Below are 13657 nucleotides of genomic sequence, written 5' to 3' on the forward strand. Positions count from 1 at the left end.
GTCCCTCTTATTTTCTCAGTCCACACACAACTGAAGTATGTATGACTCTTTTTTTCCAGAATAACTCTGCTATTTTAGTGACATGCTATTGAGTGATTTACCAGCAAGCAAACCTGTTTACCAGAATTAGACTATAATGATTCAAATCGGCAAAAATGCAGCTCACAAGAGTCCAATGAGAAGCGAAAGGCATCGTCACCACTTCCCAAATCATACATTTATAGCATTATTTGAGTGACAGACTCCAGTGAAAAAACAATGTTTCTGTAGAGTTTGTATTATATTTTCAAAAATATATGTACAGTCTATTACAAAGATTACAAAGCAAAAAAGAAAAAAAATGTCTATGTAACACGAAATTGTCTAGGTAAAGGATTTTACAGTTCAGCTGTTGGGGAAAAATACTTTTGACCAGTGAATATCTCAATACTCTCGTCACAGTAAAAATAAATAATAAATTGACAATTCATATTACTGTACATAAACTAAATGAGACAATGAACTGAAATACATATTTGAATGGAAAACCTATAAGCCATCTTTGGTCCTAAATGAGAAATTATGTACAACTGAAATCAGTGGGGTGATATAATCTTCTGCAAGTGAGATAGAAAAATATAGTGCATTTTCAATGTATTCAGAGCTCACTACAGAGTAATGTGTGTAAAAAACAGACAATATAAATAAAATGTACAAGTTTTACAATGGAACATATACAAAGTATTTCTCTGATCGCAAGGATCTTTCTCACACAATCAACAGTGCTTTACTCTTTGGAATCACCAGCCACTATTGTAAGGGGATGTCCACATCTCTCATTTTTAGTAGTTTTACTTGTCTTGGGGGGGGGAGGGGGGGGAGAGTTCACCTTATTTTTTGTGGCCTGTCTCTACCTTCTGTCAAAACCCAAACCCTGGAGGGCAGTTGGCGTCCCGCCCGGGCCTGTTTAAGGATCCATCCCTTTTTGAGGCGTGCAGAGGGATGGAGACGACTGGCTGCAGCACCTCGTCCGTAACGTTTGTGCTGACCGGGGTGTTTATGCTGGTATTCAATTTAGAAGGCTGGCAGAGCACCAGATGGTAAGGTTTAAGGCAAGGACAGAAGGAGAGGATCTACAGCCGGCTCCACGTTCCAGAGCATGGCGGCACGCAGGCACCCAGCTGGCCGGTGGGTCGGCGGCGCCACACGCAGCGTGCGCGGGCTGCTGTGGTTCAGAGATTATGCCCGGCCACGGGTCACATTCGGAGCTCATCGTCACACGGGGCGAATACAAACAAACACGCTGGCTTCAGCTACCTCAAAGCCAGCGACGGTCTAACGCGCCGATACAAAGCGGATGGGAGGCACCTCACGCTAAGACATTTTCGGAGATTCTGGAGGTCGACTCGGGAAGCAGATATTTGTTAGCATGAAACCACGATAGATTTATGAGGTAGTCAGTTGGATTACTTCAGGGCAGACTACCTCTCTATTCTGAGCTGTTCGACATCGAGACTGTTAGATGACAGTCTCAGTCCCATACAACAGACGTAACAATGCACCACTGCCTCAACAGTGTTGGTGTCTTCCGCAATTGGAGAGGAATGTCTCACTTCATCATAACCCCCTTAAACCACTCCAACTGGAAAGACCTTTTTTAATAATGAAGAGCAAAGCAAAGAAAAAAAAAAAAGAGCTGAAGAGGGTTCAACACGGTAACACATTCATTGGTTGCAGGAAACCAGAGGATGGCAGCGCCAATGGATTGTCGGTGAACACCTGGTTGCAGAGTCTGTTTTTCATGTTGCCCTGTTATGCATAAGTTCGGGTGGTGGTGGGGGGGTGGGCTTAAAATATTTATGTATGTTGTAAAATGCAAATGCCTGGGTAGATTGAGCAGATACACTTAAATAAACAATCAAAAGTATCTCTCCAGGCGGTCCGCTGCTTGAGAAAGGTCATCGTGCATTCTCTCTCTCATCAGTGGCTGAGACTTTTCACCCAAACACCAGCAACGTTTCTATAAAACCTAGAACCTAGAACCTTGACATTTCAAAGATGACATATTTTATCTGGAGATATTATTGCTCTGTTTGGTCGAGTGACCCGCTAGTATACAAACAATGTTTATCACTACAACCTCTAGATGAAAGTACATATTTATTTTTATTATTTTATTCAAGTTCTAGGAAGGATACCACAATAACAGAGGAGAAACCCAGCATACTGTCGTATCAGTCCGTCAAAGTAAGACATCAGGCACATTCAACCGCAAAGAGTTTACTTATAGTGATACCGAAAAAAGACCATTTAAGGCGTTACAGCTTCCGACAAAACCTACACAACATTTTCCACGTATCAGAACTGAGACAGAATGGAAAAATGTCATGAAGGAAATAACAAAACGTATGACTGCTTTATTTACTGTTCACCTTGCTTTTTTTAAGGGTATCACCATCTCTAAAGCCTTTGCGTTAGATTGAATCACCCCTATTTGCCTTAGTACAATCTTTCCATAGTGCTATCTGAGGATCCTTATCATTTATTAAAATTCAGGATGTAAAATATCCTGTAGACAAAATAAATATAAGTAGTAAATGAAGTTTTACGAATGTCTTAATCTCTATGTTTGATATTCATAAATCAAATTTGTCATTTTCGGCATGTTTTCATTTTTTTTTTTTCAGTCGTTAGGTTTAATCATTGTTTTGCTCTTGGCACGTGAACATTAAAAAAAAAAAAAAGATGATTTCATCAAAACTATGACCATCAAATAAACCCACTATAAAACACTTCCATAAAGCAGGAAACGGCTCTGTGAACTTTATTCCTAACACAGCTGAACTGTGGTGCAAAAATATCACCCTTAAGTGAAACCGGGGCAGCAGCACCAAGCTGCACGTCATGTGCCCCCCCGCGGGAGGGGGGTGGGGGGCATCCCTACACACCGCCCATAGTACCTACATCACTAGGCTGCTCAAGCGCCACGTTTAGCCCGGATCCGTATTGGATGGTAGACTTTACCCTGTCGTCAGTTCCAAATTAAGAGGAAACAAAAAAAAAAGACTCAAGGGGAAGAAGGAAAAAAGACAAGAGATTATGGTTTCATACCATTTAACCGTGGTGGAAATACGAAGAAAACGAAAATGAATATAGCAGTGAAATCACCACTGTAGGGAAAACTAGAGTTTCTTCATGGAGGGAAAAAATAAGGTTTTAGTGAAATCCATACTGGTGGCAACCAGAAAAAATAAAAATTACAAAGTTAATAAATGAACAATGTAAAAGCCATAAAATCATTTCCATTGCTCTGCCTCTTTTCTGAAATACAAGGAAGAGTTCTTCAGAGCTCTGAAAAAAATGAAGCGTCCAGGTAGTATCTTCTCAGGCCGTAACCGACAGAAAGTTATACCCTTCTCGTCGACAGCCGTGAGACATGACCGTGTTATTCCGCAAATCCAAGAGTGACAGGAAATGACATGTTTTGGATGACTGTCCGCAGGTAGACCCAGGCATTGTTCTGGATGGGGGGAGGGGGGGTCTATGTCACACCTGGACCCCGGTGCCGTGGAGGTGCAGCATCTGTGCCCGCATAGTCTGTATGCTGCTCATGATCTTCTTTTGATGGCCCACTAAGGTGATTCCCAAGCTCATCACATCCCTAGCAGAGACAGAAACAGCCATAAATCACGGCACTGGACCATGGAGAGCCAAAGCAACGAGGAGTTACAGCCAGGGGCATTTTCATTACATGAAAAAAGGAAGGGAAATAAAACCAGTAGCAAATACTTATTAAATTCACTACTAGTAGCTATAGTTATGCAATATGAGGTAACAGACAGCTATGCTGAACTCCCGTGGGAAAAGTTGTTTTTTTGTCTTTGTTTGTTTTTGTTTTTTTTTTTTTTTTTTAGTGACTGAATTTAAACTACTGAAATTAATTGTCAGACTAAACAACTATTGCAATGGTTTGACACAGTAAATTGCATCAACAAAACCTCTGACATGACATTTCGATATGATGCTTAAATAGCACCTTTGTCGAATCAAAGGGGAGCCGCTAATTAGCACTAATTAGCGGAATGTCTGCTGTTGTTACCAAGAGCCCGACCTCTGCATGGCGGAGAGGGCGGGGACTCGGCCGGCTTTCTTACTCGATACTCATCCTCGCTACGGACTCCAGCGAGCTGTAGCCAGCCGCTGTGAAGCTGTCTTTGTATCTCTCCATCTTGATGGCCTCCAGCCAATCCCCCACCGAGCGGAAAGTGGTGAAGTCTGGTGTGCTCTGATCTAAAAGGGGACTAATCGGTCTGGAAGACAGGGGGGGGGTGAATGTCATTGCCGTGAAAGATATGACCAGGAAAAATGTCCGTGCTAAATCAAATTGAGCTCACAATAAAAAAATTGCAAGTTAGTCTGTCTATTTAAAAGGTTAGTCACACTGTCAATGTGTGCGAAACAATGGTGCAACTCAACAATCACAATGCCAATACCTAGCTGAACCAAATGTAATGCAAAAAATAATACAGCATTTTCTGTCTTATACATGCATTTGTGATAAGGCACAGTTTTATCGACGCTGCCTTGTTTTTGTGTTAACTGCTAGAGCAACCACGCGGCTTTCGGATGAGGCCCGAAATCTCTCGCACGCATTGTACTGTGATCCACTCCAACAGATTTCATCTGATGGATGTCACAGTAGAGTCCCGAGTTCCTCCAGAACTTTGAAGTCATGGGAACTCATTATATAGATTGATTTTTAAGCCTAGAAATTGACTATAAAACTGTGGAAGATGTTTAAATATGTATAAAGATGCATAAATGATGAGCAGCTGCCGTGGACAAAAGTACAGGAGCGGTTGTGGGCCCCCGCTCTCCGGCGTGAGGTTACAGCGAGGTGTTCCTGTGCCGGAACAGCCCTTACCTTGTGCAGGTTCCCACAGGGGTTTTTAGCGTGTTGGGGTTCCGGATCATTTTATCCAGGATGCCCACTATCTGGTCAAACTTGGGCCGCTCGTTTCGGTCTTTCTGCCAGCAGTCCAGCATCAGCTGGTGAAGCCCTGGGGGGCAGTCCATGGGGGCAGGCAGGCGATAGCCTTCCTCAATTGCCTTTATTACCTGGGGGGCCGGGAGGCGAAGGAGCACCAGTCAGTATAAATCACCCCCGGCTCTCTTTAGCCCTTCTTTTCATCCCCCCCACCTCGCCACCCCTAAAGCAGGTTCGCAGTTCGACTATTGCCCTTTTAGTATTTTGATTGCAGTCAAAGATTTTTATATAAAATGGTCCCCACAATGTCAAAATAACAGGTTTTTATCACAGTGTAGGGACCCTTGGTAATATACACACAAAAAAATTCAAATCTCATGAATTTTCTTATTGGAAGGAGGTTCTAAGGAGGGTTGGTATTGCACAGGAGATGTTAGTAATTCCTCCAGCATCCCGCGGATTACAGAGCACCTCCTTCTCTCACTACGAGCTCATCGGATATTCCTGTCAAGCAACAGCAAATACGCGTCGCTGTGAGGGGGGGCAGCCAAAACACAACTATTCAGGAAGTGTAAATATTTCCTTTCCCGCATCCCCAAAGGCAAATGACTGCCCACCATCACAGAGGGCGAAAAAATGTCCGACTTTGACGCCTGTCAAGAAGTAGAACATGTTCTGCACGCTGCTGAGGTCACGTGGCCTCGAGTTTTTTTGCATTTGGCACATGCAATCACGTAAGTGTGTCTCGCTGAGGCACTAATCATAAATCTGAGTCTATGTACGCCCATCTGTATGCGTGTGTGTGTGCCAGTATAATAATGTGCAGATGCACTAAGCTGGTTTCCCTCCCAGCTTGCCATTCCGCCGGTGAAATTCCACTTTTATTATCAACATGATGAACAGCTTTGTCATGTTCATCTGTTCCAATTTTGCCAAAACAAAAAACAGCTCCTACTACTGTGTCAGGATATATTTGACTGAGTGAAAATTTCAAGCTGAAGTGAAGATAAATTTGGTCAACTTTTTCATAACTCACTGCTTTAAAACTATAATTTAACCGAATAATTATTTATTCCCAGAGCAACAGTTCCCTAAATTATTAAAATCCTTTCATATGACTTTCATATGTTTTTGTACCAAACCAAAACCAAAACAAAAAGCAAAACAAAAAAACACAAATCAGCTACTCACATCCTGATTGGACATGTCCCAGTAAGGTCTCTCCCCATAGGACATGACTTCCCACATGACAATCCCATAACTCCAGACATCACTAGCGGATGTGAATTTGCGGTACTGGATAGCTTCTGTCGCTGTCCACCGGACTGGTATTTTTCCACCCTGTTCAGTAAAATTCAGGTCAGTTGCTGAAGTAACTCTCAAATTCATTATATCCGGATTCGTCCCTTAAAATAACTAGATTTCTATAATAAGAAAGACTTAAAATATTAAAAACACAATAATCAGTTTTAAATAAGAAACAGAAGTACTAATTGAAATTGCATCGACTGGGTTCAGGTGTGTATAGAACTAAAGGTCCATTTAGCATGAAATCCCGTAGCTGTACTTTTATTAGTGGCAGCTGAAATACTTTGTCTGGATGTGTCTCGCTCACCGTAGTCGTGTATACGGCTTCAGGATCATCGTCGATCACTCTCGACAGTCCGAAGTCAGATACTTTGCATACAAGATTACTGTTGACGAGGATGTTGCGTGCAGCCAGATCGCGATGCACGTATCCCATGTCGGAGAGGTAGCGCATGCCAGCGGCGATGCCCCTCAGCATGCCCACCAGCTGGATGACCGTGAACTGGCCGTCGTGTTTCTGTGGGGTGGGGCACGACAGTTCAGGCAGGTTGACGTCATCGGGGGGAACTGAGGGGGAGCTTGGCCGAATCGGCCGCCACGTTCCCCGCCACGTGTGGCCAAGAAACATGTCCTTCAGCGAGGCGACACGCTCCAGTCCAACGATATTATTCACAGAATCACTCACACAAAGAAAGGGAAGAAAGAAAGAGACACTCACCCTAAGAAATGCATCTAATGAACCATTCTCCATATATTCAATCACAATCATCACGGGTTTTCCTGGGAAAAAGAGAGAGAGAGAGAGAGAGAGAGAGAGACGACAGATTTTATGAAACGGCACATAAATATTCATAAGGCAGATTTTTATGTTTGTCGGAATGTTGCATCATTTCCCTGCGTCGCATGTCTGTCTGCCACATGCATGTGCACACGCGTGTAACCTGCACCACGGTGCCAGAAAAGCGCAAACATAATGCTGTTAAGCTACCATGCATGCAGTCCCCCGTATTTCCTGTGGCGCTGAGAAACAATGAGCTCTTAACACAAACGATTATAGAAAAAAGCTGCACTGAGGCTCTTTCATGTTTTACCCTTTTCTAATCCAAGTTTTAAAAATCAGACCAAAGTTTCCACTTTGCCCCCTGCGGGTGCGTGACCTCAGATGGCTGCTGCGTTTCCCGAGGCCCTGATGCATGTGAGCTTTGCGCCGTGGTCGTAAATAAGCGAAGAAGAGGGAGGGGAAAAAATTAGGAGGGAGACCTTTGGGCTCTCGGCTAGGGGTCCTGTGGAGATCGATGGCGTCTTTGTTATTTCCCGGCGGGGGAGGTGGATGCTCACCGCGGGTCACGACGCCCTCCAGGTGCACTACGTTGGGATGGTCAAACTGGCCCATGATGCTGGCCTCGCACAGGAAGTCCCGCCTCTGCTTCTCAGTGTAGCCCACTTTCAAGGTCTTAATGGCCACGGCCGTATCGCGCTTTCCCGGCAGCTTCAGCCGGCCGCTGCAGACCTCTCCGAACTCGCCTGGAAGAAACAGCGTCCTCGGTGACCCAGAGCAGAGCCACTGCTCCGCCGCGAACAAATAGCACGCTGTCTAGCATGATGTTTCAGCTGTGATCCGTAAGAGGATACAGGGCTGGTGAGTGGCTAACGGGCTCACATAGAGGGGAGCCCACCTCAGTAGGCTTCCCTTCCAGTTTATAGATACAACGACAAGCTCTTTCACTACCCATGATTATACAACAGGCATTTACCAGACAGCTTTTTTTCTTTCAGAACATATCAACTGAAAGCCCCACCCTCTATGTGACAGAACCACTGGAACATCCATCCATCCATCCATCCATTTTCTGTAACCGTTTATCTTTTTCAAGGTTGTGGGGGGGGGGAGCCAATCCCGGAAGCTACTGGCGCAAGGCAAGGAATAACCCAGGATGGGGGGCCAACCCACTGCATTGAATCATCCATAAATAAACAAGGATGCAGGGTCTGCATTACTGCCATTCGCTGTGATGCACACGACTATATATACTGTATATATATATTTATATTTATATTATATATTTGTATATACAGAATATATAGCGGACTTGGGGCTTTACCTGCTCCGATCACCCGCTCGATCTTGATGCAGGAAGCATCCAGCTCCTTGGCGAATTGATGGACGGCTCGGTTCGGGTCCTCGTAGGTCTCGGGGTCGATGTAAGTTTTGGTGCCTGGAAATTTAACTGTAGAAGGGTAAGAGGATTACTGTTGCGATTAGGTATGCACACAAAGCGGGGGGAGCTAGAGGGGCAGGCAGGATTACCGACGCTGGCTACTGGGAAGGCATTACTAAACAGCAGGAGCGATAAAACGGCACCCGGGCGCGGGGAAGAAAAAAGAAAGAGACACTTCTTTAAAAAACCGAGGCGAACGTACGATACCGCTTCCCTTTGCCTTGTAAGTGAGTTGATAGAGTTACCGTCAGCTTGAAGCGGCCCGTATCGGCAGCCACAGAATACAGCTTTTATGAAGACCACTTAACAAATAAAGGAACACTCTCCACACGCTGGTGAATCAGGGCCGTGAGAAAACAGAGGCTGTCGGAGGCCTCGTGTCTCGAAATGGGGATCGCACGTTCGTGCGCTGACTCAGACACGCCGGCTCATTTATCTGTCCCATCTGCGTTTGCGGGCGTGACGTCAGGTCATGTCACTGTCACACTGTCCTTCAGTTACAGCTGAGAGCGCTGTGACGGAATGTTCACTTCTGAATACTTACAGTTTTTGAAACCACTAACTACAATTATTGGGCAAAATTATATGAAAATATATAATTTCAGAACGATTAATAGTTTTTTTTCCCTCTGAAACTAACAGAAAGATAATCCTGTACCCAGATGTATTTGCACTTAAGTCACCACTATTAAGAATTATATCATGCTTTGGAATTGGTCTTCTAGTGACCTAATCTGTCTATATTTTACTAATTATAAAACTGGAGTCAAAATCATGTATGTGGTATTAATGACTTTAAACATACCAAAAATACGAATTTATGAGATTAAATCATTAATCTGCCCCAGGGCAAATGGTGCTGATGGAGCTGCATCGAGGCCCAATTGGGGCCCGGATGAGGCCTGCTTTGGGCCCGGATGAGGCCTGCTTTGGGCCCGGATGAGACCTGCTTTGGGCCTGGATGAGGCCAGGTTGGGGCCTGGATGAGGCCCTGATGAGGCCTGCTTTGGTCCTGGATGAGGCCAGGTTGGGGCCTGGATGAGGCCTGCTTTGGGCCCGGATGAGGCCCGGATGAGGCCTGCTTTGGGCCCGGATGAGACCTGCTTTGGGCCTGGATGAGGCCAGGTTGGGGCCTGCTTTGGGCCCAAATGAGGCCTGCTTTGGGCCCGGATGAGGCCTGCTTTGGGCCCGGATGAGGCCCTGATGGGGCCTGCTTTGGGCCCGGATGAGGCCTGCTTTGGGCCCGAATGGGGCCTGCTTTGAGCCCGGATGAGGCCAGGTTGGGGCCTGGATGAGGTCCATCTGGCAGTAGGAACACAAATGCCTGGAGTTTTCCTCTCCCCATCTCCATAACCACCTCGTCTGTCTGAGCCGTCACCGGATCCGACAACCGCTGGCTTACTGGCTCCTTCACTGGGCCTATGGGTTGCATTTACGTCTCGGGGGTGAGGGGGGGGGGTGCTGTGCAATTCCCCCTGCCAGGCCCCTCTCTCGCCCGTCATCCAGCCTTGTCTCCAAGCGCCAGGCCTGGTTTGGCCGATGACCCCTCCCTTCCACAGCGGCACCGTGCCCGTGGCGTGGATCGTTGAGGGCTCGCCAGGAAAGTGCCCGCCAGGGTATCTCAGGGGGCATCATTAAGGCCGACGTGAGACACTTAATGGTGACGGGGCAGAGGTGGGAAAGGCCACAGGGCTAGTGATCCCCGTCACCTCCACCCAGAGCCTCCGGAGGGGGCTTGGCCCCCCCCACAGTATACCTGCCCTCCATGGACACGGCTATTTAAAAAAAAAAAAAATACTCCCCCTTTTTAACCTAAATAGATGATTTACTAAATGGGATATTTCTATTTATTTGATTTTTTTTATCGATCTGTCTGACTGTGTTTATGTCCCTCCCGCTTAAGAGGCGAATGGCTTCTCAGCAAAAGACGCGTCAAAGTAACCAGATGGGGGGGGGGGGGGAGGCACAGCGACACTCACACTGGAAGTAAAGCTCTTCGTCCCCCTCCTGGTCGGCCTTGCTGTACCCGCAGTGCCTGCACAGGGAGACATGGGCCACTCAGCCATACACGCTTTTTTGACAGGAAGAACAACAACATGAATTAAAAGGTAAGCAGAAGGAGATGTTTGGTATAGGGACGTCTGATAGTTATCCGGGGAGCGAGGGGTTCGCCAGTCCTAGCACTGCGGCCTGCCCACATAGGTCCACTAGCAGGCAGTGGTGTGCTGGTGGCTTGGGGGGGTATACTGCTATACCATATAACTGTGTATACGCACTTATCCTGTGAAGGATACGCATTTCTGCCAATTTTTAGGTTGGTTGGTGTTCAGTAAATCCATTTTTTTAGAGCTGGGAATATTCTGTATACCTGCATACATCCACCACTACACCTCTGCCAGCAACACCACAGTCGCATGTTTTTGTCGTTTTTGTTTGTTTGTTTTCTTCCTTTTTAAATGACGGTTTGTCCGAAATGGCTCAGAAGTCAGAAATGTTCTGGACCCCGGGGCAAACCATTTACTACGCACAGCTGTTCCCGGTTACTAAGTAGCGACCCCAGATGCCATCTTTGGGGGGATAGCGGGCAGGGAGGAGGAGCAAGCGAGGTGCAGGCGGGCATGCAGATGCGGCATGGAGGGGGGGTGAAGCGGCTCGTGCCGGCAGATGAATTGCACATATGGACATACATCAACATGCTGGGGTCCCCCTTTCATAAAGACTTTGCAGGAACCATGCTGTTTCTAGGACGATTCTAGAATTTTTTAAGGTAGGGGGCATAACAGGGGCAATAATTCATATGGAGGTGCCAACCTTATCATTACCCAATGATATGCTTTGAATCGGTGAGTGACAGGGTAATGGCACTCCGGTGGCCAATCAGCTTTCAGCTGGGGGCAGTACCCCTGTGGCCACACCCCCTGTGCAGTTTATGCTAATAGCTACCCTTGGAAGGACAATTCTTGAGGAAATAGTCCATGGCGGATGAAAGATATGGATATTATGGTCCATAAGGAAAAAGATTTTTTTATCCAAATGTGAGCCTTTTAGAGCTTTATAGGCTCCCAGGTAGCACAAAATCCACACATAAGCAAACCTGTGGAGCGCAAAATGCTCTCAAAAGTGCACATGCAAAAGTGAGTCTGACCCCTAGGTGTGAAACAAGTGTGATGCATCATGGCGGCATGCCACAGACGAATGGTGTGCGTGCGGACTCCACGGCTATGGAAGCCTGTGGGTGACAATAAAGGCTAATTGACAAACAGCGACTCACAGGAGCGGAGAGTCAACAGGGCCCGCGAGAGCGTACCTTCTCCCAATGATGAAGCCAAAGACCATGAAAACCAGGATGATAGTCCCGGCCACGGCCACCACAGCAATGATGATGACCGGGTTCTGTTCGCTGGAGACAACAGTGGCTGCAGGGAGGGACACAGCAAGAGGACACGGCGTGATTCTGATTGGCTCAGCTAGACTAGGTCCTCCCACCAGATCCGTCCAGCTAGCACCAATATGAAGGCTACGTGCGGATGAAAAATAAGTGATGCTGCACTTGACTACGGAGCAATAACTCGTTTTTTGTCCTTCCAGCGAGGACGGGTGGTCTATTTTTATGGTAAGGACCTCTGCGTGTATCGTTCCGCAGTGTTAAAATGTAGGCTTAATAGTCCCAGGTGAAAATGCCGGTGCCCTTCATTTGAAACAATGACACATTTAGGTTAGTCTTTTTTCCTGCTCATTTTATGCTTATTTAGCAGTGAAAATTATTAGCCTTGGCACAACTTCTAGAGCTGCAGCAATAAAAATGTCCGCTTTCTTAAGTCAATAAAGGAACGGCTGTTGTATTAGCACAAGCTCGGTCCCTCGATGCTGTTTTAACTACAAGAATGTCAAATAGTGGTTGGCGTCACGACAATGCCGGCACCACTTCCTTACCGGAGGTATTGTTTTTACAACAATAAAACTGCCGACAACCGATTTCGATACAACTGCTTGTTACCTTTGGTCCAGGGTGGTTATCTTCGCTTTACAGAGCGGTTAAACGGCCTCATCGAGTGCTGAGAGGACTCAAAGCCAACGCCATTGATCACCAGGTAAAAGACTAAAAAGAGCCCCCCCTCCCTGCTGATGGTACCTGTGGCCTCCTCCTTTGTGGTGACCTCCAGCCTTGGGCCGTACGTGCCGTAGCCCGCAGCCGTGAAGGCCCGGATCTGAAACACGTACGCCGTGCTGGGCTTCAGGTTGTTAACCGTGGCGGACGTCGACTTCGATTTCACCGTTGAGTAAATGCGATCCTTCTGATCCTTAACGCAGCGAAAACACATACAAGAAACGTTAACAGATCATCAAGTCTGTATAAATGGAGAGAAATGTCAAATCTTAAGGTCACTTTTTCTCCAGTGAAGAAGAATGGTCTGCGGGCTCGACAGCGGACCGTCAAATGCACAGCTGCCTGTGAACGCGAATGCTGCACTGCAACAGCAGCAAGGATGCGACCACTGCGGGCGGCTCTGAATGCGTTTGGGTCCCGCGTGCCTCGCGCCACGTTGGCGATCTCTAATGGAATGCCAAAGCTTGTTTGGGGGAAAGTCAGGTTCGTTCCCAATTTTACGGCTTGACAGGACCCACGCGGAATGTGACGTACCGCCGGGAACTACCTGGGGGGAGGGGGGGTGTCTCGGAACTTGTAGCTGATAAGAATCTGTGCGTGGGCCCCCACAGTGCAGGGTTCAATTTTGTGCGCTAATCCACTTTCCCGCCTCCGTGCTCAAACCAGGGAGCAACCGCTGGGAGACACAGAGGAGCTCTTAGGGGTCACGGCCGTGGGGGGGGGCGGGGGGCTGCTGAGCTACTGAGGTCCCGTGGGTGTGATGCTCCATCGAAACGAGATGCACGTCTTACGCTATAGGGCCTAAGCAGAAGGCCAGTGGCATAGAACCTGTCATAGACGCTCATTTTGCCAAGATTTCATATCAGCTCATTTTCAGCCTTTCTCTCACACCTGCATGCTGTTGGAATCTTTTATTTATTGGCAAGAACTTACGTACGAGTACTTTACATATGAGGAATTTTCATGCAAAACAATCAAGGGCAATCAAGACAATCAATATAATATAATTACATGAGGAAATAAAAGGCATGTGCTGAGCGCTGAAAATGCGCTTAG

At 46.7% G+C, this 13657-nt stretch overlaps 1 protein-coding gene across 2 annotated transcripts in view; it reads right to left on the minus strand.

Moving 5' to 3' along the window:
• Nucleotides 1-261: 261 nt before the first annotated feature.
• The window catches only part of epha7 (eph receptor A7), a 62045-nt gene continuing 48649 nt past the window's right edge, over nucleotides 262-13657 (minus strand). The window contains exons 7-17 of one of the 2 annotated variants that reach the window (XM_023810188.2): nucleotides 12626-12794; nucleotides 11801-11909; nucleotides 10473-10528; nucleotides 8377-8490; nucleotides 7613-7798; nucleotides 6993-7054; nucleotides 6582-6791; nucleotides 6158-6307; nucleotides 4904-5097; nucleotides 4134-4289; nucleotides 262-3640 (exon numbers count right to left, since the gene is read on the minus strand). In XM_023810188.2, coding sequence (XP_023665956.1) covers nucleotides 3526-3640; nucleotides 4134-4289; nucleotides 4904-5097; nucleotides 6158-6307; nucleotides 6582-6791; nucleotides 6993-7054; nucleotides 7613-7798; nucleotides 8377-8490; nucleotides 10473-10528; nucleotides 11801-11909; nucleotides 12626-12794 — 1521 coding nt within the window. In that variant the 3' untranslated portion in view covers nucleotides 262-3525. Of the gene's footprint in view, nucleotides 3641-4133; nucleotides 4290-4903; nucleotides 5098-6157; nucleotides 6308-6581; nucleotides 6792-6992; nucleotides 7055-7612; nucleotides 7799-8376; nucleotides 8503-10472; nucleotides 10529-11800; nucleotides 11910-12625; nucleotides 12795-13657 lie in introns of both variants that reach the window. The other variant, XM_023810187.2, reaches the window with a different exon arrangement.

This window comes from Paramormyrops kingsleyae, chromosome 19, assembly GCF_048594095.1.
Source record: "Paramormyrops kingsleyae isolate MSU_618 chromosome 19, PKINGS_0.4, whole genome shotgun sequence".
Taxonomy (NCBI): domain Eukaryota; kingdom Metazoa; phylum Chordata; class Actinopteri; order Osteoglossiformes; family Mormyridae; genus Paramormyrops; species Paramormyrops kingsleyae.